The sequence below is a fragment of the Erythrolamprus reginae genome, chromosome 1 (assembly GCF_031021105.1).
Source record: "Erythrolamprus reginae isolate rEryReg1 chromosome 1, rEryReg1.hap1, whole genome shotgun sequence".
In the NCBI taxonomy this organism is placed as follows: domain Eukaryota; kingdom Metazoa; phylum Chordata; class Lepidosauria; order Squamata; family Dipsadidae; genus Erythrolamprus; species Erythrolamprus reginae.
Window position 1 is genome coordinate 180,152,680 of NC_091950.1, and position 25,922 is coordinate 180,178,601.

At 38.1% G+C, this 25,922-nt stretch overlaps 1 protein-coding gene across 2 annotated transcripts in view; it reads left to right on the forward strand.

The window, feature by feature from the left end:
* Positions 1-25,922, forward strand: part of GPD2 (glycerol-3-phosphate dehydrogenase 2) — a 130,205-nt gene that overhangs the window by 51,149 nt on the left and 53,134 nt on the right. For both annotated transcript variants that reach the window (XM_070731543.1, XM_070731542.1), the window contains exons 3-6: positions 1,386-1,557; positions 5,051-5,175; positions 9,198-9,295; positions 14,686-14,849. In XM_070731543.1, coding sequence (XP_070587644.1) covers positions 1,386-1,557; positions 5,051-5,175; positions 9,198-9,295; positions 14,686-14,849 — 559 coding nt within the window. The remainder of the gene's footprint in view (positions 1-1,385; positions 1,558-5,050; positions 5,176-9,197; positions 9,296-14,685; positions 14,850-25,922) is intronic.

The window sequence follows — 25,922 nt, forward strand, 5'->3', positions numbered from 1 at the left end:
AGAGAAGAAGGCAAATTGTGATTTCATATATTCAAGAAATCCTTAGGATAATTTGTTTGGTTCTGGCATATGAACCAAATCAATTATGGCTTGTTCTGTGAGTTGTGTTTTTTAAAAATTGAAGAATCCTTTTTATTTGAATGAATTTTCCATTTCGATTGAGGTATTTGAACAGGTGGAATTCCCACTCTCCCTTATAATGGGCCTCTTCCTAGTTAATATTGATATAATTCCACAGTAGAATGCAATGGGAAGTCAATTCCATTCTATACAGTAAGATTTACTCCCAAGAAAGTATTATTATTTCCACAGTTAAGGTTCTGTGATTTATTTTCTTCTACAAGTGAAAGTTGTTCTTCATATGGTATTATAGGAAAACAGTATCAGAAGGATCAGTTGGCTTTAAATGTTCCAGAAATGTGTTTTACCACCTGTTCCCAATATTTTTTAATAACCTTCTATATGCTTTGATATCATATTCAGTATAGAGGATTAAAAAACAGATTGGCCCATTTCAAAATCATACATCTGTGGCTTGACAAATAGTTAGCAAAATTTAGTCAGCAAATAGTCAGCAAAGGTACTATCTCTTTTGATAATATGTTTTTATATTTTCTACCATTTTGGAAGAATGTGAAAATATATTCCAAATTAAAGCATAGCATTGTTAATAAAAGATGAAAGGAACCCATGATCATGGTTTCTAGCGAACCCTTTAGAATTTAGGGCCCTTCTCCATAAATACAGAAAAAATTAGAAAGAAAACAATTAAAAATACGAAGGAAGAAGAAAAAGGTTTTTAGAAAATAGAAATATATTTTTTTAGAAAATATATTTGGCTGTGCACTTCACTTAAAATATCGATATAGCATTCATATCTTTTTAGTTTGGTATCTGCCAAATTAGTGAAATAAATAGAGTCCAGTTCATGGTTATAAAAATTGTGTGCTTTTATGGAGCGCTCACGGTATTGTTTTTTTAACATAGATTTATGTTTGATGACAAAGCAATTCTATAAACATTATATCACACTGTAGTGATGGTATTTGTAATAGAGATTTTTCAGTTTAATAACTACAGTTGTGACTTCTATTGATTTATATTTAAAGACACTTTCATTAAAAAGTCTTTTGTGTTTTAGGAAAAATAATGGGCATGCTGGGATACTGAATAATGATAATAATAATAATAATAATAATAATGTTGTAATAATATTGGGATTATCTTATTTCAGTATTATTCTAACATGAATCTTTTGTGTTGTTACCAGTATTAATGACTAGTAGGCAATGATTTTGGACAAATAGTGCTGCTCTTTATAAATCAATATTAATTATCATGCACAACTTCCTTCCTTCCTTCCTCCCTCCCTTTTATTTTTCCAGGGTCATCTTGCAACTGTGGAAGCTTCAGAATGTAAACCTGTACCGATGCTAAACACCCTTCCAAGTAGGGAGAAAAATTTCCAGGCTTTGAGAGAAACCTCAGAATTTGATGTTCTTATCATAGGTGGAGGTGCCACAGGGAGTGGTTGTGCCTTAGACGCTGTTACAAGAGGTAAATGATTCACATCCAGTGAAGGGCCACAAAACTTTTTACTACCACACTGTGGGCATGGGTTATTTTGTGGGTGTGGCTTGATGGTCATGTGACCAGGTGGAAGTGGCTTGACGAACATGTGCCTAGCTTAAAGGTGGCCAACTTGATGCCATTCACATCAAGGGTTTGGGTTAGGGTGCTTGGCCTGTCCTCGTCTCACAGAGATGGCAGAAAGAAAGAAATTAAAAAAGAAGGAAGGGAAGGAAGGAAGGAAAGAAAGCAAGAAAGAAGGAAAGAGAAGGAAGGAAGATGTTAAGAAGGAAGAGAGAGAGAAAGAAAGAGTGGTAGGTAGGAAGGAAGGAAGGAAGACAGACAAAAAAGGAAAGGAGGGAGGGAAGAAGGAAAGAAAAAAGAAGGAAGACAGACAGACAGAAAAAGAAAGAAGGGAGGGAAGAAAAGAAGGAAGGAGAGAGAGAAAGAAAGAAAGAAAGACTTATGACCACAGCCGAGCCCCAAATTTTGTTTGCTAAGCAAGAGCGTTGTTAAGTGAGATTCACCACATTTTACTCATTCCATGACATTTCCTAGTTCTAACAGTGATGTGCAAGCTAGGGAAATATATCTGAAGGCATGTGTAATGTTCTAGTTATGGTTAAATGTGTGACAGAAAGTGGACTCAGGGTGTATTTTTCCTATTGCAGTAAGTGATAATTTTAGAAGAGCTGTGTGTGTGTGTGTAGATACACATGCAGTTTATATAATAGATAATGTATATTTTTGTGTGCCTGTGTGTAATATATATGTACACATATATACATAGAATTAAATAGTACATTTTGGATGTTTGATAATAATAAATAGATAGGGAAATTGTATCTCTTTGAGGTGAGGAGAGGCCAGGCACCCTAACCCAAACCCTTGACATGAGTGACAGCCATGTTGGCCACCTTTAAGTCAGTCACATGATCCTTAAGCCACTGCCCAGTCACATGATTGTCAAACCACTCCCATCTGGTCACATGTTCAAACACAATATTCTTTATCACAAAATTCGAAAGAAACAAAGCACCCTTTTTGTATTGCAAAGAGCACGCGTTCCAAAACAACCTTGTAGGCTGTACAATCCCCTTAATCAGTCCTTAAGTACTTAGCTAGCAGCTGTGAAGAAATGTCACAGCCCTCCTTCTTCCACGAAGTGAGACACGCACACTTTGCTCTGCTTTGGTTTCAAAGTTGTGAAAAATCAACCAACAAAGTCCGGAAGCAGCAAGGCATGGTCCTGAAGAAACAACGATCAGATAATCTTCCACAACGGCCAAGCCAACACGCTGCTATTTATATCAGCAGCTCTAATTGCTGGAGCCCCACCCAAACACAGGTGGCCTCCCTTATCTCCTGTAATATTTCTTCAATTGGTGTCTTCTATGCATAATTCTGCGCCTGCGTGGGTCTAACACTTCCTCATCCGAATCGACTGAAGATAATGGAGATTGGCTTCCTGGGCTGTGTGCCAAGCCCCCCTCTTCCAAGTCACCCTCACCTTCTTCTTCGAAGAAACTGCACTACCTGACTCTGTCGGCAGTAAAACAGGCCTATGATATGTAGATGTTTCCTCTGCATCCACCTCCACATTCCTTGGGGCAGGAGCTGGGCCAGAGCCAACCACAACAGGATTGGACTTAGAGGATAATAGAGCTATATAGGAAAACCAAAATTGAAGCCAATCTCTATTTATCGTTTTCGTAGTACATTTGTTGATTTGTATCAGTAGCTTTCTGAAGTGTGAAATAATCATAGGCATTTGCTTAATGAATTGTATATTGTTGCTCTTCATTCAAGGGATTTTCTCTCATATTAAGTTTGATGCTTCACTTAGCAAATTCTGTTTTCCTCGTCTTTGATATGTTCTTGCCAAATTATTCTTGATTGTATCCATTAATCTTCAGTCACATTTGACAAAAATAAATTACTCTGATCTTCTAAAGTTACCGGGAATAATTAGTTTTTTTTTTAAGGACATGAAATTTAGGGGGACCAAGAGAGGCTAATGTGGCTGTTTGTACTGTAATAAAGCATAGCGGGATTTTTAAGGTAATGAAGGCTAAAGGGAGAGTGCAGAGGACTTCCTCCTTCGATCTGCAAAATCATGTTACACACTCTACCACACCCTCTGTTAAAATCTTGCAGTATTTGCTTTCATTCTTCCTGTTGTCTTCCTTGAATGGCATTGTATGAGTGATTGCCACATGGAAAGTACTTTGACAGTGGTTGTGACATTAGCATTGTTACTTTATTCAGTTTTGAAAATAGCACTTAGCAATAGCACTTAGATTTGTATACCGCTTCACCGTGCTATACAGCCGTTTCTAAGCAGTTTACATAATTAGCATATTGTCCCCAACAATCTGGGTCCTCTTTTTACTGAACTTGGAAGAATGGAAGGCTGAGTCAACTTTGAGCCAGTGGAAATTAAACTGCTGAACTGCTGGCAGCCGACAGTCAGCAGAAGTAGCCTGCAGTACTGCATTCTGACTGACACCACGGCTAATAAAATAGCAGTCAAACAAAGTTAGTTTTTATTAGATGTGATTTCCCCTCTTCCCCCAATAGGAATTTCATTTCAGGTGTTCTGTAGGTGTTTATTTTAACTGCATTTACTTTCTGTGTCATTATATTTTACTAAACAATAGAAAGAGCAGGGGAAAACAGTCTGAAAATTAGTAATGAAGTATGCAGTTCAAAGTCAGTCTCAAGGTAGTGATTGTGCACTTGAACACATTAGTTAGACAGGAGATGTTACCAGTATTACATTACAGTTTCCATTTAGGACAAAATATGAATTAGTTGCAACCTCCCCAAAGCCCATTAATCTTCTGTCTGTCTCCTGTTCTGCTTTTGTAATATTCTACCTCGTGAAAAGTTTTGAAGAACTTAAAAGCTTGCACTCTCCTCTGAATTGGTTGGCTCTAATAAAAGTATTACTCAATGTTGATTTTTAATTTTTTAAGTAGACCAGTATGATGTTGTTCTGCTAAAAAAATATGCAAATTTAAAAGGCCACTAATAACACTAATTGTTTGATTATGATTTAATTACTTTGTTTAATTTGTTGTTCTCATGTGTACCAATATCAAGAGTTGGAAAATAATGTGGTAACAATGTCTAGGCCTGAACTCTTCTTCTGTCCTGCATTAGCTTAATTTCATTTAGAATCACTTATCTAAAATTTTTAATTGTCCTCATATATTAATGAGAAGGGGAAAGGTTTTACATACTCTCAAATTCCTTCTTTGGTCATTTTCATATCTCTGGTATTTATCATTTAAGTCAAAATATTTCCCTTGAAAAGTCTAACACACTTTACTGCCAAAAATATGACATTATGCATTTCAAATACAAATATTCAGAGCAGGTTTTTTTTTCTTGTGACTGTACCCTAGAGAGAGGTCTTTAATGGATTACATACAAATTGTGTAATTTAGGAGGTTAATTTGATCTTCTGGTTATGCAGGCCTCACCACAGCTCTTGTAGAACGGGATGATTTCGGATCAGGGACTAGCAGCAGAAGTACTAAATTGATCCATGGTGGAGTGAGATATCTACAGAAGGCCATCATGAAGTTGGATTATGATCAGGTAATTGTTTATGATGGTTGCTGTAAAGCAAAATGATATGTTTCTTGATTTAATTAAGTTGGTTCTCACATGTATGACTTTTAACACACTATTTGTTTTGAACTGTTGTAAACCTTGAGAATATCAGCAGACAATGCCTATGTAGAAGAAATGTGTGTCATTAAAATTATGGAATGTTTTGTGTTAGCATTTGGCCAAGCAGTTGAAATGCAAAGTGTACATTTAAATAAAATGACCCTTCAATAGCACTTTATTTTATTAAATTTTGGTTCAAATTCTCACTAGTAGAAAAATATTCTAAATCCTATTATGGTACAATTTATTGTTTTGTAAATAAGTTGAGAGAAGCTTCCATATGTTTTAAGACAATTATAATTTTAAAAATCCTGTAGTAGCAATACACCTTTATATTATCTGTAGAAGTGTTTGTATCCATTTCAAGCAGCGGGGTCTTTATATGAATACATTTGTGTGATAGGGAAATGCCCCAAAAATATAAAAATGCTCCAATATATGGAAGATTATCAAATCTGACAAGTTCTCATCATTTGCACCTCTTATCTCATAAAGGTTTCCTGATCTTGTGACAGTTAAACGCCTTCCTTGAAAAATGAATAATTTGGTTTCTTAATGCCTGATTTATAGTAAACCTTAGTTTCCCTCTTATCACTCATACGCCACACTAGCCATTTCATAGTGCATTTCTCCATATTAAAACTAAATTCTGCGGGCAGAACATTTTTGGTAGGAATAATTATTTCTTTATCTTGATTCTAAGTCATTATGTTCCATTATACCATATTTTGATTATACGGTCATTCTGTACAAGGTAGCACATTGATTTTTGTTGAATATGGAGATCACCACCACTTGGGAATACAGAACATTTCTGTAGCTCCAAGAGATTTAAAAACGGAAACAGATTAGATTTACTCAGGGAAATCTTACTCCATCGCAGCCTCTAGTGGAAATGACAGGAAGCTTTATAGTGCAGGCCCGGATCTCAAGGAGCTTCTCCAATTACCAATGGTGGACGCTCCAGTAGCAACTCTGACGTTATTGGCCATCCTGCCTACTGACATTGCTGAAGGGTTATAGGTGGAGGATAAGTAAGTGGAAATGGCCCTCTGCAGGATGCATCAGGCAGCTTCCTGGGCAATCACATCAGCAATAGTGGCATCTTTCTTTCATCATGCTTCGCTAGATAGAAATGAGGCTCTCTCCTGAGGAGACCACGCTGTATCAAGATATAAACAAATTGAGGACGGCTGCTGAATTCTCGGCCAATGAAATGCTTAATGTAGTCAAGTTTGCATCCAGAGTCCTAGCTTCCATTGTTACCTCTGGTCGCCTCTTGGGGCTCCACCAAGTGGAGACTGGCTTCAGCTGTCTTCAACAAGGGTCCTAGCTTTTGGGGGGAGGCATTGGATCCTATCCTCATTGAGAATCAGGACAGGCGAGTGAATCATAGACTTTCACCTTCTTACCAAAGACAGCCCTTTTGATCGGCTGACTCAGGATCTAATGTCTCGCAGTTTCAGCGGTCCTATTCCCAGGGAACAGAACGATTCCCAGATCTGCACTATAAGATCTGTTAATAGTGACTTGTTCTTCCGGTCTTACATTGCTCTTTGTTTATAGAAGAAAAGAAATATAAGGATCCACAACAGAATTTAAAATTCCAAATTCCAAAAGGCAAATTTCAAAGTAAACCAATTTGGTAGTTAGAAAAAATCGAATGATGGGCAATTTGCTACTTTTCAAAGCTTTCGCTGAAATGCCACACCGCACAGATAGATGCCTTCTTCATTCTCAGGCCATTTTAACTCCGTCCAGCAACCAAGCGAGAAACAAAAGTCTAAAATCCCATTCAGGCACTCTCCGCTTACCACCATAGACATGAAATCCCCTTTTCCCCCTCTGCAGGTAACTCCTCCAATTCTCTTTCCAGATGGAATCGTTCAGCTACCATCCCGGCGTTGCATAGTCTCCGCAGCTGTGTCGGAATAGGCATGCCTGTCTGTCCGGCTTCACCACAGCTGGTGCGAGACAAGCCAGTTCGCCCAGCGGGGCTTGCCGGGGGCCCTAGCAACGTCCCATGCGTCACGCTCGCTGCAGGAGAGATCCGGTCTGATCCAAAAGGACCAGAACCCCTAGGCAATGGGACTTGAGGAAATATCCCAGGTGCTGCGGCCATGAGACCCCGCCCCCTAATCCTCAGTTATCTTTCCTATACCTAGCTCCTTTAGCTGTGCTGGTGGAGTGGTTAGAATGCAGTACTGTATGCAACATCTGCTGGCTGCCAGCAGTTCGATTTTCCCTTGCCGAAGGTTGACTCAGCTTTCCTTCCTTCTGAGGTCGAATAAAATGAGGACGCAGATTGTTGGGAACAATGCACTGAGAGGGCGGTAGAACACAATGAAATGGTATATAAATCTAAGCGCTAATGCTATTATCTTTCTTCATAGAGGATCAACTCCTTCAAATTTTGTCTGAATTGTTCTGAAAGTTTAACAGCCAGACCTTAATCACGTATGGAAGTTGAGGCTTGACCATTTTACTTCCTTTAATGCAATCATTATACTTCCATTGATAGAATCTAAAATTTAATTTACTCCCTTTATAGCCATATCACAGTGATGTCTCAAATTAATTTCTAATTAACTACTGGGCCAGATCTTTTTCACACATATTGTTTCCAATTTAGTTGTGCCTCCTCCCATAACTATACATTGGATTTTTGTCCTTCAGAGATCTCATTTTACATTCCCCAGATACAGTATTTTCTGCTAGCTGTTGATCATGTAAATATCTCATATTTTACTCAAGAACAAATTTGATGTGTGTGTAATGCTGGGAAAATGGATGTACCGTAATTAAATACTAGTGTGGGGTGTAAAATTATTGTGTTGTTGTAATTTGTATTTTTTCAGAAGTTTTGAACTCAATACAATTTTGAGTTTCATACTGATATTTTGAATTTGAATCAGTATTTATTTTAAGATCAGACGGAGCACTTTCTGGATTGACATACAGCAAAATTCAAATTTCCTTGAATTTGGCTGATTAATTCCAGATATTCTGTTATTGATTAGACATGTTTTTATGTTATAAAGTAGAGCTATAAGAATATGAAATAAATAGTGGTTTATTTTTTAAAACAATAATTGATACATATTAATTTAGAAACTGCACAGAGATTTATCTCTGTAGAGCTAGTACAAATAGTTCTTGACTTACAACAGTTAGCTTAGTGACCATTCAAAATTACAGTGCACTGAAAAAAGTGACTTATGACTGTTTTTCACACTTGTGACTGTTGCAGCTTCCCTATGGTCACATGATCAAAATTCAGACACTTGGCAAATGACTCATATTTATGACAATTGCAGTGTCTCGGGATCATGTGATCACCTTTTGTGACCTTCTGATAAGCAAAATCCGTGAAGCCAGATTCATTAAATAGCTGTGTTACTACCTTAACTACTGCAGTGATTCACTTAACAGCTGTGGCAAGAAAGGTTGTAAAATGGGGCAAAATTTACTTAACAAATGTCTTGCTTAGCCATGGAAATTTTGGGTTGAATTGTGGTCATACGTTGTGGATTACCTGTATGGTATAGTGAGTAAGATATTGAACTGGCACAAGGGAGACCCAAGTTCTTGTTCCACTCTTAGTTGTGAAAACTTACTGAGAGACTTTGTTCCTTTCTCTCTCAGACCAGCCTATTTCACACAGTTCATGTTGTCTTGGAAAATGGAGGAAGGAGAATGTGAAAACCATATTGAGCTGCAGAAACGTTGAGATATATTTCAACAGTTTTCTGCAAGAAAAATATGTATTTTTTTCTGTTCAAAGAATGACCTGTACAGGTTTTTATTAGAATCATAATTTCTAAAAGTTTTTTTTTCATACTTCAGGGAGTCCACAAAATAGCAACAGATTGTCTGTCAGTATCATTGAGAATCAGTTCATTAAATTCTTTACTATTTCGGCTTTGTTTACTTTTACTTGTTTTTAGTATAGAATGGTGAAAGAAGCCCTCCATGAACGTGCCAACTTGCTTGAAATTGCACCTCATTTATCTGCTCCTCTGCCTATAATGCTTCCAGTTTACAAGTAAGTTATCCCAAATGTATCCTATTTTATTTGCTTGGCAGGTTATTCTTCCATTTTAATTTCTGTCACTGTGTAGGAATTATACTGTTTTTTTCCATGAGTTATTTTTTAAATTTTTGTTTTGTTTTGCTAGTGCCAAGCCTAAATTTTTTTTTTTTACTTTGCAAGAACAAAATATTGCCATTATTTTGTAGATCTGTAATGTGAAATCTTTTGAACCGTTGATTCCATTTGTTTGTAATCTGGTATGGCAAATGCACAAAGAATCCTGTTGGCATTTTACTGACAGATTGATTACAGTGGCAGAAACCTTTGGTGTTGCTATACCATAACTGCTTGAATTAAATCTTGATTAGCCATCTCAGAATTGAAACTTACGTGTGTGTATGTGCATCAGTGTTTACGTGCATTTATTTATTTATAATGGCATCTCCTTTCTAAATGTTGGAACCATGTTTGCATCTCTGTAGTATAAAAAAGATAGAAAATGAGATGCAAATGTATGCACACTGTTAATTTTCCTGACTTCTCAAATGCCTTGAGAAAGAAAAATACATAAGTAGCTTTTTTACTGTTTAGATAGACCAATATTTTCTCTTAAATTAGTCAATGAGATGTGAAAAGAGAGTATCCAATTAATGTTCTTGGATAATAATGATTTATTAAACTTGAATTATGCCTGATTCTCAATTAATCTGGACAAAGAATTTGCAATAAAATCAATAAAACATAAAAATATAGATGCACAAATGCACAAATATATGCTGTTTAGGACTTACAGAAGGATGCATCAGAGTGGATGTTACAGGAAGAGAATATTTAAGTGTTTTATAACTTATCTATTTGAATTTTAATCTTTGGAGTGGCACTGGAGGAAGGATATTAGCCTGATATGATGTCTTACCCAGGATCTCTTAAGTGACTTTCTAAAGCGAGTGACGTTTTGAGACTTAGTTTCACACATCCCACCACAATGACTCACAAAAAATACACTAAGCAGGGGAAATATCAAGGATCAAAGAGAGAAATCATCAAACCTAAATAAACATATTGCGCTCAGATAATGTGATGTTATGTATCCAAGAAAAACATGGTGATGCTACAGCAATTCTAGAACATGTCTTACAAGTATAATTCTGGCACACTGAACTTTCCACATCTCAGGGTAAAAGTATACAACTTGCTTTGGTCTCCATCAGTTCAGATGCCCTACAAGAAAGGGAACTTTGAAGCATCATCCGAGTCATTTAAATAAGACTTTTTTATATTATGTAAGAAGCTTCAAATGCCTGTTGGCTGCTTATTTATGCACGTTTGTTAGAAACCTGTTAACTAAACATTAGAAACGTTAGTATGCAAATCGTCAGTCATTGCTCTCTTTTGCCCAAGCGTGCACAATTTCCATTGCCTTAAGAACTGCAGCTGGCTTTAGGTTACCCAACATTTTATTCCAAAAATTGGCAAGGCCAGGCCCAACAAGGGGGTTCAGCAGTGCCTTTGAAATGTAAGGCATTTAAAGAAATTCCATACCTGAACAACTTTAAAGAGTAACCCATGCGATATAATAAATGTTTAAATACAACTTATCAGAGTAAAATGGAGAGTGACTACTTTTCTCAGTCTGTGACTCAACAGTCCAGTGAAGTTGCTTTAGTCAACTATGTTTTGAAGAGGATGACACAGAGAAAGTTACCCTCAGGTTCCTACTAATTCAAAATTCACATAAATAGAATTGGGGGGTGGTGGTGGCAGAACATCTGATGGTCTTCATAGCTTGTTAAGCAAGCTTCCTAGATAATGCAAATGGAATGATATGCTACAGGTTATTGTCCTGTTATCAGTATTTCCCCCCACCCCCTTGCTAGTAAAATAGCGACTACCGTATATACTCGAGTATAAGCCGACCCGAGTATAAGCCGAGGCACCAGTTTTGCCACAAAAAACTGGGAAAACTTATTGACCCGAGTATAAGCCGAGGTTAGAAAATGCAGTGGCTACTGGTAACTTATAAAAATGGAAACCAATAAAATTACATTAATTGAAACATCAGAAGATCACATGTTTTAGAATATTTATTTTAAAGAAAACCAGTAAACTAGCTCTGTAAATTTAAAACAGGATTCCTTCTCATCATCTCATCATTAATTGGATTTACATTATTGTTCTGTTTTTATATATGCTGTGAGCCACCCTGAGTCCTTGGAGAGGGGCGGCATACAGATCCAGTTAATTAATTAATTAATTAATTAATTAATTAATTAATTAATTAATTAAATAAATCTGTATATCCAAACAGAGCTTCAGCATTAGCTGCTGTGAGGTTATCAGCATAGAAAACCAGATAGGTAGGTAGGTAGGTAGGTAGGTAGGTAGGTAGGTAGATGATAGATAGATAGATAGATAGAAAGAAAGAAAGAAAGAAAGAAAGAGACAGACAGACAGACAGACAGACTAGTGAGACAAGCAAAACTTGCAAAACACAGACAGCTCTTGTGGTTTTGTATCCTAAATATGCAGGTCCTATTAAGAATCAAACTCATTTTTAAAATATGTAAAATGCTTCCCCTCATACTTATTGAAACTTGCTCTCAAACCCACTTTATAAAAGACAACTTTTAAAGATCCACAAACACACTTTAGGAATTCCTGTCTAGCTCTTGCCTTATTAGTTCCTATCCAAGCAAGGACAGTAACTACCACAAAATACCATTTTTTAAACGGTTTAAATCCTTTCAAAGGAGGAGGAGGAGAATCTGACAGCCGGGGACCTTTTTAATCCAACTAAGGGCAATGCAGAGAGAGCAAGGAATAGTTACTGTAAACCTGTTGACAAATACACACAGGGAGTAAAAAAAAAAGCCTCCGGGTTTCAGCAAGAGGTAGCTGGCTTTTTTCACGGTGGGGGGGAGAGGGGGCACACACACACACACACACACACGACCTCACCGGCTTTCCATTGCTTTCCCCCCCTCTCGGTTGGAGCACATGGCTGGCTCCTTTGCTTGAGCCAGGGAGAGAAGGCACCAGCCCCACCCCTCCCACAGCTCCTACGGCGTGCGAGAGGGGACAAAAGCTGGTGCCTCCTCGCTCTAGCTCAAGCAATGGCGCCCTCTTGTGGTGACTTTGTCAATGACCCGAGTATAAGCCGAGGTTGTGTTTTTCAGCCCATTTTTTGGGCTGAAAAACTCGGCTTATACTCGAGTATATACGGTATATTTCCCCCCGCAATAATCTTAAATAGGTGCTTACTGATAAATTCTGGCTAACTCTAGTAACCAAGAATTAAATTCATTAGCCAGCTTGAATTTTAACATATTTTCAAAATTGTTAATCATGTTTACTTTTAAGACACATTGATGTCAGTAGATAGGTCTCCAAATCTGTTAGTTTGAAATCTCAAATATTATTTAACATTTTCATGTTCTAGTACAAAGGCGATCTCTGTGGGGGAGGGAAGAAAGGGGTGAAGAGAGGTTTGAGGGTAAAGATGATTATTTTAATATCTTGACCATAGGATAAGACATGTGGTCCAGGCAGGTAATTGTTGACTTAAGCTGCTGTGTAATTCACATGGCACTAAATATTTATTTATTAATTAATTAATTAATCAATCAATCCATTAATCAATTCATTCATTCATTCATATTAGATTTGATTTGATTTGATTTGATTTTTATCCTGCCCATTTCCCGAGACTCAGGGCGGCTTACAACAAGGTAATATAAACCTGTTAGAAATCTAAGTAAAATTATAATCTAAAAATCCCCATAGTTAAAAATTAAACAAACCAATTCATCCATCATACATCACACATTCATTCATTGGGCAGGGCAAGATATTAAAATTTCAATGGCCCCAACCCTGCTGGCAGAGATGTATCTTTAGAACTTTACGGAAGGCAGGGAGAGTGGGGGCAGTATGGATCTCTGGGGGGGAGCTCGTTCCATAGAGTCAGGGCCACCACAGAAAAGGCTATTCTCCTAGGCCATGCCAGATGACATTGTCTAGCTGATGGGACCTGGAGAAGGCCGACTCTGTGGGACCTGACCAGCCGCTGGGATGTATGAGGCAGAATATGGTCCCATAAGTAATCTGTTCCAATGCCATGTGGGGCTTTATAGGTCATAACCAACACTTTGAATTGTGTTTGGAGACTAATTGGCAGCCAGTGCAGCTCGCGGAGTGCTGTAGAGACACAGGCTTGTCTCAGCAGGCCCATGATTGCTCGCCTGGCTGCGTTCTGTGCTACCTGCAGTCTCTGAACAAAGGTAGCGCCATGTAAAAAACATCGCAGTAGTCAAACCTTGAGGTGAGGAGGGCATGAATAGGGAGTAGAGACTCCCTGTCCAGGTAGGACCGCACTGCTGCACCAGATGAACCTGGGCAAATGGCCCCCCTCGTCACAGCTGAAAGATGGTGCTTTAAGGTCAGCTGTGGGTTGAGGAGGACTCCCAGGTTAGGGACCCTCTCTGAGGGGGCCATTTAATGGACGGACAGACGGGATTGTCCTTGGGAGGCAAAACCCACAGCCGCTTTGTCGGGGTTGAGACTGAGCCTTTTAACACCCATCCAAACCCTAACAGCCTCCAGACACCGCCCCATTACTTCCACTGCTTTACTGAGTGGACACAGAGTGGAGATGTATAACTGAGTATCATTAACATACTGATGGTAACTCATCCCGTGTCTTTGGATGATCTCACCCAGCTGTTTCATGTAGATATTGAACAGCAGGGGGGGGGGAGGGGACCGACCCCTGAGGAACCCCACAAATTTAGATATTATGGGATTAAATCCTTTGTATGTTGTTAAAATGGTCCTTCTTCCCTACTCCCAGTATTTGATGCTTGGATCCAGCTGCACAGTAAAGCTTCATCCAAGTGGTAATATGAACTTGGTGTCCAGTTCCTTTTACTGAATTGATTGCATTCCACCTCATTTGGAACCTTTCTGTTTTATAAATTACTGTTTCTGCCTTTGCAAATAAATACATATTTGCAAATATATTTGCAAATATAGATACTGTATGTATCTATATTTGTATATATTTGTACTGTATATCCTCTGCTTTTATTCCAAGAAACTTAGGATAACTTCAATAAATAACAAAATGAATTAAAAAAACATATATTGATTTGAATAAAATAGTATTTGGAATAGTTATATCTCACTTCTTCTTGGGCGACTGCTTTTAGTTGAAACATTGGCTTGCAGAATTCCCCTGTGATCGTTCGAACAGTTTTTCCACACATATCCAGATCTATTCTGATTTTTCAAAATTCTGTTTGAATTTTCAGATTTGTTTTAAAAGAATGTCCATTGCTTAAAAAGGGTGGGGGGAGATTTGTTTTACATGCTTATGTATTTATTTATCATCTTTTTCTTTTTAGGTGGTGGCAACTGCCTTATTACTGGGTGGGAATTAAGATGTATGACCTTGTGGCAGGATCCCAATGTCTGAAAAGCAGCTACGTGCTTAGCAAATCCAAAGCTTTGGAACTCTTCCCTATGTTACGGAAGGACAAACTTGTGGGCGCCATAGTCTACTATGATGGTACGTCCCCTCTTTTCTTGCCAGTGTTAAAAGCAGAAGTTTGAATCCCAGTTGTGTGAATCTGAGCCCATACTGTCACTACATTCTGTCACTACAGCTAAATTGCAGAAATACTGCATGGCCCTTGGGTTCATACATTTCTCCCTTTGTGTACCTTTGCATTCCCCTACAAGAGTCTTTTAAGTACCAACTGCTGTTTTTCACCTGCTGTACTGTTTAGCTAATCAGTTAGAAAAAGTTGCCTTAATTGCAGTTAACTTTCATTAAGCCATGGTAGCGCAGAGGTTAGAAGGAAGTATTGCAGGCTAACCCTGGCCACTGTCAGGAGCTTGATCCTGACCAGCTCAAGGTTGACTCAGCCTTCCATCCTTCCGAGGTTGGTAAAATGGGGACCCAGATTGTTGGGGGAAATATGCTGACTCTGTAAACCGATCAGAGAGGGATGTAAAGCCCTGTGAAGCAGTATATAAGCGCTATTGCTGTTGCTATTGTAGCTCCAGTTCTTTCTTTTCCTATGTTTAGTAGGTTTTCTCCAACCAACATAACACCATGGCAGAGAAAGGTTTATTGTTTTTCCTACTTCACATAGCAAGGGAAGCACACCCATTTTGAGTCCTTTCCTTCACACTGAAAAAAGGATATGAGAACTAGATTAGCCTTGTCCCCCTTTGCTCTCAGTGCCTATTTTGCCTGTTTGTGTGATAATTCCTGAGAACATGCCAGAAGTAGTTCTGGGAAGAGGTTCATGTCTTTTGAGTCAGGGAGATCTGTTCTTTCTTCATGTATATTGTCTTCTGGTGGATAGATGACGCATTATCATACATGGGACCGTGCCAAAGAACTGACTTCATAAAATCTATGTTCCATTATTAAGTGAGCTTTATTGATGTCTCTTTTAGTCTGCCAGTAGAATGCTCCACCTACTGGTGGTTTTTGGTGTGCAAAAAACCCAATTACATTCTTCCCTTGGATTTTCCCAAATGAAAGTTGATTTTTCCTTTGCTTCTGTATGCACGTTGCTATTTCATTAAAATGTGTTGCTGCGTGCAGAATGATCTTTTATCTTTTTTATATTAGATATTTTACCAATTCTACCTTTGAAAAACTTTTTGCAGGCAAGCATAGATACATACATGAGTTGGGGATAAAATATACTAGCAGGTTACTCTATTTACTTTTTTTGTGAAGGGGGAAGAAAAAAATTAAAAATTTTATATTGTTCAAATTTAGGTTGGGGATGATGGGGATGTATCTCAGACCAAAATGACTAAAAAGGACAGTTAACCAGGAGGATGACAATTCAAATGCTTAATGTTTTCTTCAAAATTGATCAGTGTAGCGAATCCATAAAACTATGATTTATGTTAGTATTATGAATGTTTGCATATATCAGAAAAAGCTAGGTCAAAACTTCTTTGTAACCATAATACAATAATGCTGATGAGATCTGAATGTTCTGTTGAAGATATGCTTGCCATGTATCGTAGTTTTGTAGGACCGCACTTTTGTGAGTGATTGTAAGTTTATTTCTTTGCCCAATAATTCTTGAGAAAGAGTGGTTGAAGAGAGTAGTTTTTGTTCTAGTTTAGATTTTACCTTTGAAAACATCCCTTCTATAGTTTGGGGCATAAAATAAAATGTTGCGTGTACATTTTATTGGAGGTGAGTCTGCATACATTTTCGTAAAGCAACAGAGAAGTCAGCTTACTGAACCGCACGTTCTCTGAAAATTACTAGAAGCCAAGAAAATCAGTTCTGAGATAGTGAAATGCAACTAGTTACACAGCAGGATGCCCATTTAGTGACATTTTTATTGCTCCCTGCCTAAAGGCCAGCTTTAACTGTGATTTTTTTTTTTTGGCCTTATGTTAGACGCATTCAGTTTTCTGTCCTTTTTATTAAGATGATTTACAGGTTTATTTTTTTTTCTGTTGAGATAAGGATGTCTTAACATGTAGATTTTTAAAAAGATTTTTTTTCTACCTACGCTCCAGCTGTCGTCAATAAACCAGATTTGCACTTTCAGAATGTCTTTCATGAATGAATCCTACATACATTCAAGTAGGAAACTTGAACTTTGGTATTCCTTTTGCTACCCTCCAGTGCTTCTCTGTCATTCGTTTTGAAGAAGTTTTAGAATGGTGTATGCTAATTATTGGATCCAAGTGAATTGGTTTTGCAGTGAAAAAGCTAAGTGCGAGGATTTTATTACGGACAACAGAAAATGGAATTCAAAATTGTCCTTTTTATTTCTTCATTTTACTTAAAATTGCATACTTACACAATTAAAACAATCTTTAAACTTAAAATAAAGGCTTTTAAAAATTAGAAAAGAGAGCTGCAAACAAACAAAAAATAAAAATTAATACAGGAAAGTATCTTACACTTTATACTTATCAATAGTTATGAGTACGCTACTGTAGACTGTTCTTCTACATGCTAATTTACTTGAATTGAGTGATCGTAAATATAGATTCTGAACTGTGAATTGAACTTCTGGTAGTTTGCAGTGGTATTCAGTGAGCATTCGAGTATTATATCATAAAATAGTCTATAGTAGCTTTGCCATCATCCAATTCTCAAGCCACATCTAAAGCTTGCCTTCAGCTGACTTTTCACATAGATACTGTCTGTTGTGCTTTACTCACCTTCTGCTACTGAAGCAGTCAGGTGAGCCCCTAGAGTAGTGATGGTGAACATTTTCGGCACTGGGTGCTTAAACTGAAATGTGCGCACACTGCAGCCCTAGAAACTCCAAGACCAGCTGGACGGTGTACATGCGCACACTAGCCACTTTGGGTTTCCAGTACATGTGCACTTGGCAGCTGGTCTTTGCATGTGCCAGAGCCCCTGAAACCAGAAGACTAGCTGGCCAGTGTCCATGCGCATGTGGCCACCTGGTCTTTGGGTTTCCAGCATGTACATGTGTGCACCAGACAGCTGATCTCTATGCATGGCGGAGTGCCAGAAACCCGAAGGCCAGGTAACCACCTTGCTCATGCGCACTGGCCAGCTGGTCTTCAGGTTTTGGGGGCTCTAGCACAAGCAAAGATCATCTGGCCGGTGACATGCGTGTCCACAGAAAGGGCTCTACTTGCCACCTCCAGCACACATGCCATAGGTTCGCCATCACGGTGCTAGAGCAATTTTCCCAAGAGATCATATGAGAAACGGTGACTGTTATGGAGGGCTGAACCAGTAGGGCTGTGAAGATGTGTAGGCATATACAGTGTTCCCTCGCTTTTCGCAGGGCACGTGTTCCGAGACCTCCCGCGAAACTCAAATTTCCGCAAAGTAGAAATGCAGAAGTAAATACACTATTTTTGGCTGTGAACAATATCACAAGCCTTCCGTTAACACTTTAAACCTCTAAATTGCAATTTCCCATTCCCATTTAGATTATTACTCACCATGTTTATTAAAGTTTATTAAAAAAAATATTTATCAAAGGCAGATGAAAGTTTGGCAATGACATGATGTCATCGGGCAGGAAAAACCGTGGTATAGGGAAAAAAACCTGTGAAGTATTTTCTAATTAATATTTTTGAAAAACCGTGGTATAGACTTTTCGCAAAGTTCGAACCCGTGAAAATCGAGGGAACACTGTACATGTGTCCATAGGTAAGGTGGAAAACAAAATAGTCGCCTTCAAAATAAAAGCAATCCATGTGGGACAAACAGAGACAGCCAAAGGACCAGATATAACTCGGGGGAGGGGGCATTAAAGTCCTGGTCTGCCCTAGAAGGTGGGAAGAACCCCTACATATTTGTGAAATAATGCTGAATCTTTCAACTGACTAGCCACCTAGTAAATCCTGCCGCTTCTCCCAGTTCTATCCCAACCTAAGGGAAGGGGCTAATAGATGGTCTCCTAATAGCTGGTGAATTTGTAAGAATGAAGCAATGCTGAAAGGAGATATTCAAAATCTTATCTTTAACATGTTCTGGATAATTGACAATGTGCCTTTAGCAGGATAAGGATTGCTGGTGGAATCCTCCCATTTTAAGCCAGTGTTCTTTCTGCTGGCTCAAGGACTAGTACACATAATTTTAATTCACCGGTGAAGAAGTGCCATTAGTATATTTTTCACTTTGTGCTTCACCGTGCATCTAGTCTCTCAAGGAAAATGTATGAAGTTTGATATCTGAAATATTCTTGTATTGTTCTTTTTAGGCTTTTCCTAAGAATTCTCAATTTTATTATAATGAGCAACTAAAAGTCTATTTTAAGATTTATTTTTAATCAAATAGTTAAAAGCGCAGGACTGAATAATTTAGCTGATTTGCAAGCAGAAAGGGCTAGAGAAGAGCAAAAAATTAAAGATTTGGTGTTTCATTACTTAAATTTCAGAGCTTTAGAAAAGTTTTCTGAGCCTGCTTAAAGACAAGTTTCCTTGGTAAAGTAATATAGCCCCCAGTATTGGGGAAAGAAACGTAACTCACTCCAAAGGTCCCGAGTTCAGTCCTTGGCATTTCCAGCAGAAAGAATCTTAGCTAGTAGTCCATTTTTTTTAATTACATTCCCGTTTTCAAAAAGCTCTGTGCCACGTCCAGTAACAGGGTAAATAGAAGTGATCCTGGATTCATGAAGTGGAAAATATATATTAGTCTAGCACAGCTGAATATAGCAAGCAATTGAACAAAGCCGAATCAGGCAGGCAGTTTATTATTGCAAAAATGCTTCCTGCCCCATTTCACTTCCTTTCCCAGTCACTCCTGGAGGCCAACTATTAGTATAATTCTTGTAGGATATTCTTTTTGATGCCATATTCTTAATTTCTGCTTAATGACACATGCCATTCATCGCATAAGTCACATCCAGTGGAAGCCTATCAGTTCTGACAAACTGAAAATTCTCAAGCTTAAAATATAGGACCACTATGCAGACCCACTAACAAGAATTTGCCCTCTTTTTTAAAAAAAAGAAAAGAAAAGTAACATAAAATCTTCTCTGGAAAACAAAAGACAAAACGGAACTTCACATTTCAATAAATTCACCTTTAGATAACCTTCCATCTCTAAGTTACCCATTGATTGATCTTGGGAAATCTTGTTTTCAATTAGGTGTAAGTTTATTCTAACATGGCCTTTGAAAGAAAAACAGTCTTGTTCACCCTGGTTGATAAATTCAATTGGGGTTTGGAAGAGATGGAAAGTTAGTTTTCTTGGATGTTTAAGTGGTAATGAACTGCCTCTTTAGACCAGAATTGGGAATTGTGAGGTTCAAAACAGGCCCATTGCCTTTTGAGGGAAAGATGTGGGATTCTCAGGGCCATTAAATTATAGTACAAGGTAACTTTTCCATGTTTGTAAAAATCACTGAGGAAAAAAGTGATTTTGGCTAAAAGGTATTCAATAAATGAATGATACACAGTTCTTCTTCCTTCTGCAGTTTTAGAATGGTTTAAGGGCAAATAAGTATTCTGAGCAGAGACAGATTACAAGCGGTGTGCCACAAGGGTCTGTTCTGGGTCCTATTCTTTTTAATATGTTTGTGAGTGACATAGGGGAAGGTTTGGTAGGGAAGGTTTGCCTATTTGCCGATGACTCTAAAGTGTGCAATAGGGTTGATATTCCTGGAGGGGTCTGTAATATGATAAATGATTTAGCTTTACTAGATAAATGGTCAAAGCAATGGAAACTGCAGTTTAATGTTTCCAAATGTAAAATAATGCACTTGGGGAAAAGGAATCCTCAATCTGAGTATTGCATTGGCAGTTCTGTGTTAGCAAAAACTTCAGAAGAGAAGGATTTAGGGGTAGTGATTTCTGACAGTTTCAAAATGGGTGAACAGTGCTATCAGGCAGTAGGGAAAGCAAGTAGAACGCTTGGCTGCATAGCTAGAGGTATAACAAGCAAGAAGAGGGAGATTGTGATCCCCTTATATAGAACGATGGTGAGAATACATTTGGAGTACTGTGTTCAGTTCTGGAGACCTCACCTACAAAAAGATATTGACAAAATTGAACGGGTCCAAAGACGGGCTACAAGAATGGTGGAAGGTCTTAAGCATAAAACGTATCAAGAAAGACTTAATGAACTCAATCTGTATAGTCTGGAGGACAGAAGGAAAAGGGGGGACATGATCGAAACATTTAAATATGTTAAAGGGTTAAATAAGGTTCAGGAGGGAAGTGTTTTTAATAGGAAAGTGAACACAAGAACAAGGGGACACAATCTGAAGTTAGTTGGGGGAATGATCAAAGGCAACATGAGAAAATATTATTTTACTGAAAGAGTAGTAGATCCTTGGAACAAACTTCCAGCAGACGTGGTTGGTAAATCCACAGTAACTGAATTTAAACATGCCTGGGATAAACATATATCCATTGTAAGATAAAATACAGGAAATAGTATAAGGGCAGACTAGATGGACCATGAGGTCTTTTTCTGCCGTCAGTCTTCTATGTTTCTAAGTAAAACCTTGTGGGTGACAAGTCCACCATTTCTGATGCAGGTTTGCATATAATAGAAATCTTAACTTTTCACATAATAGAAATCTTACTGACAGGAGATGGTTTTGGTCCAGTGCTACATAGTTTCTGAGCATAAAGATGGTGATTCAATTTATGTGTAACAATGAAGTACTATTTTACTCCTGTGTACTCCTTTGACCTCTTTGAAAAAACTAGACTTGGTGCCTTGGCAGCACCCAGCTGGTTGCAAACAGTAGTGCTGACATACAGCTGTTTTCACAACATAGACAGACTCACTCACTCATAGTTTCAATTCGAAAAACGCGACTAAGCCAAGTCCAAAAAATGTCAGGGAATTTCTAGAAGCTTGGCACTCTGACAAATCATCCATCAATAGACACATAGATATTAACAACATCTATAGACTATGCAGAAGGGACTACTCACATAGCCCCAAAAGGAATTAAAAGACCCAAGCATCTCTCCAATAGCAATCAGCACCCAGAACAGTATAGATGAATTCTAAAGTTAACATCAGACCAACCATCAAGTAAACAAAAATGCAATCAAGTAACTAAGAAAGCCATCAGTAAACAGCCCAACCAAAGAATTTCTAAGACTTCCCCCACCCACACTGACAGGGCAAGCCACCAGAATATAAACAGACAGCAAACTCCATTCCTTACTAGCACTGATGATGTTACCTATTTGAGAAATGAAATGTCTGCAAAAAAACAAGCAAGCTCATTTCATCCCTAAGCTACAAATACAGTGGTACCTCTACCTAAGAACATCTCTACTTACAATTTTTTCTAGATAAGAACCAGGTGTTCAAGATTTTTTTGTCTCAAGAACCATTTTCTACTTACAAACCTGAGCCTCCGAAACTATAACCAGAAAAGGCAGGGAGAAGCCTCTGTGGGGTCTCTCTAGGAATCTCCTGGGAGGAAACAGGGCCAGAAAAGGCGGGGAGAAGCCTCCACGGGGCCTCTCTAGGAAACTCCTGGGAGGAAACAGGGCCTCCACCCTCCCTGTGGTTTTCCCAATCACATGCATTATTTGCTTTTACATTGATTCCTAGGGGAAAAATTGCTTCTTCTTACAAACTTTTCTACTTAAGAACCTGGTCACAGAACGAATTAATTTGGTAAGTAATGGTAGAACGAATTAGGTTGGTAAGTACCACTGTATTCTCCTTTATTGGAACTATATCTGTACCTTTGCACTGGTACAACCAAGTTCATAAATGTATTCTATTGCTCCCTCCTTCCCCTGCTTTGAACAAAGGGCAAGAAAATTCTTACAAAACTAGGCTCAGATTTTCATTCCTTCATTTCTTTTAATTTCATAGCAATTTGTCCAAGCAGTGATATATGAGTGTTCGTTTTCCACCAGATATTGTTGCTCCAAGCTTTCTTAATTCCATTTTAAGTTTATACAGGCAAAAAAGGGGGACATTATAAATGTTGTCTATACCAGCCAGTGCAAATCACAAACTTTACCAGGGGCTATTCGTGCTCTGTCGCAGCATCAGGAAAACAAAGCATATGTTGGATGTTAGCCTAGCTGTACACAATGTGTCCTATTTATTCAAGGTTTCCTTTGAAGCTACCACTTACAACTTTGTTTCTTAAGGGTAACATGTCAGCTTCATTTAGCCTTTGTTAGTATTTGGATACTCTTGAATAGCAAAAAGGGGGGGGGGAAAGGCAACATTTTGGGGGAGGAATGTGGCTGCTATCTGAGCAATGATCTGTCATTTTCTCTTATGCATCTGAAGAAAAATTAAAAAGGAGCACAATGCAAAAGCTAGACTAATATTTTTTGTAACCAACTTTCCCTTTATTTAAAACTGGTGAAGTCATTTTTTAAAGGTACCATATGGGACCTTATATAGTTTTTTTTCCTTAATGATTCTTTTTGTTTTAAACCAGGAGTCCCAGCCCATGGCCCACTACTGGTCTGCAAGCTGTTCAAAGCCAGGCCACTTGAAGCAGCAAATGAGCACACATGCACATTCTCGCTTGCATAAGCATTCATCTTTCGCGGATTCGCTATTTCACGGGTTTTCAAAGGAGGCTTAAATCCATTAAAAATTTTACATCCATTAAAATTCATAAAATTCTTCCGCAGTACTACTGTACTCTATTAAAGAAACTGGTAGGATATCACATGTAGTTCCAGTTGAGAAACATTATAGAATGACTGTTTAATGCAAAGGGTGGGTTTTAAAAGTCCAAATAGTCATTAAATACATTAAAAAATATCTTTCCTCTACTTCACGGGAATTCGTTTTTCACAGGTGATCCTGGAACGCATCCCCCGTGAAAAACAAGGGATCACTGTACGTCTTAAATAGAATCTCCTTCAAGTCTGAATTCTGGTAACTTCCCAGAGATGTCCATGTAGGGGTTGATCATGTTTTGCAAGATAATTTATCATGTTTTTTGGAGTATAAGACGTACCTTTTTCCTCCCTAAAAGAAGCTGAAAATTTGGCTCTGTCTTACACTCTTAATGAAAGCTTTTTTTTTCAGCTGGCTTGCTAGCTCTTTCATTGTTACTCTCTCAAAATAAAGGTTTTTTTAAGCCCTAGCCAGGGGATAAAATAATGTGCTGAAGCTGAGCAGACTAAGGATGCTAGCCAGATGAATACCAATAAGCAGATTCTCGCCCCCCCTCCCATTTTCTTCCCCCAAAACTAAAGTGCGTCTTATACTCTGAAAAATACAGTAAGTGGTTTGGCCAACTTTTGGGGGGATGTTTCATTCTACTTTCCATTTTAGTTTGTAGCCCTAGAGTTTCTGGTGGTTTTCTGTCCAATTATCCTGACGCCTTTTTTTTGTGATTGGCCATGATTGCCTGGATGCACACATTTATTTGTTTATTTTTCAAATGTATACCAAAGGACTTCATAACCCCCTTGTAGTAGAATCTCATCAAACAGATTGCTATGTAAATAGAAGTGTCATCTGACTTGAAATTTCTTCGCGTAGATCCTATCAAACAGACATTCATAAATTGCATTAGATTAGATTAGATTAGATTTATTGGATTTATACGCCGCCCCTCTCCGCAAACTCGGGGCGGCTCACAACAATAGTAAAAACAATACATAGTAACAAATCCAATACCCACCAATCCAATTCCAATTTTAAGTTTAAAAAATTCATAAAACAATCCCAATATACATAGAAAACAGGCACACAGTCAATCAATCAAACGGCAAAACAACATGGGCAAGGGGGAGATGTTTTAGTTCCCCCATGCCTGACGGCAGAGGTGGGTTTTAAGGAGTTTACGAAAGGCAGGGAGGGTGGGGGCAATCCTAATCTCAGGGGGGAGCTGGTTCCAGAGGGTCGGAGCCACCACAGAGAAGGCTCTTCCCCTGGGTCCCACCAGATGACATTGTTTAGTTGACGGGACCCGAAGAAGGCCGACTTGCAGAGAAATTACCTTGAAATGAGCCTGTTTCCTACATTTGTTAATTAAGGAAGAATAAAAAAGAGATAACACAGGTTTAGGGATAATTGTAAATATTTTGTGTTGACAGTATTTAGAATTGGAGAAAGCCAAGGGTCTGTGGAAATATAAAGTGACTTTGTTTCAAAAAGATTTTTTCCCCCTACTGTAAACTTTATGAAGTTTTATTTTAATGTATGTAGAGGAAAGGTGAAGCATAAAGAAATCAATGAGAAAAATGTAGAACATTCATTAAGTTGTCAACAGTTGGAGAGAAACCCAATTTCGCTTAGACTCCTATGGCTCCTTTTTCAGTGTGTGCTGAATTATGGGAAATTACAGGTTTATAATTCATTTTTGACTAATTTATAATTTTAAGGGACCTGAGGTGTTTGATTGAGGTCCAGCCCAGTTTTAAATTTAGGCAGTTGTAAAAACTTCTTATTTAAAACGTTTTTCTCGTTTTGAAATAAAAACAATGTCAAAAGCTGCTATTGTAAAGGTTTCTCACAGGTGAAACCCAGCATGCACATCACAATAGAATTATGACAGCGTCTTATATCAGTAGAAATCCATGGGGGGCCAGGAGCAAGGCGAGGAAACTATTAAGGGTAGTTAAAGGCAGTCCTGAGACTCAAAATTATTTCTGAATCATTCCTATAAACTGAAAAATCTCTACACAAACCTTACACTCACCTGCAGTTAAAAAAGATTATAGAAAGCGGATTTGGTGTTGCATTCCAGAGCAATGGGACCTTGTTAATTAAAGGAGTTTTTATGCTATGATTTCATTTGAATAGAAGGAAATGTCCTGATGAATCATTGACAGCAGAGAATATTTATAGGTCAGGGTTGATTGGTGGGGTCCTCCTTGGTGCTCTCTGAGCTTGGTGCTTTTCTTGTAGATATTTCATTATTGAACTGTTAACATTGATGACGTTACCTAGTGTGGTAATGAAATGTTTCCAAGAAAACCACTAAGCTTCTGATTATTGCAAGTGATTTTATTTATTGAGCAGATACAAGGCAATAAAATGGGTAAGCTGTTGAAGAACTGTATTTGTAAATATTGTTTGTTTTGCTTTGCTTGGCTTTGTTTTGTTTTGTGGCTTCTGAGAACCACAGTGCATACGCCTATGATATCATCGGTGTGGATAGAGGCAAAGTTTTCAGCCTCTTGGTTTGGGATTATCTTT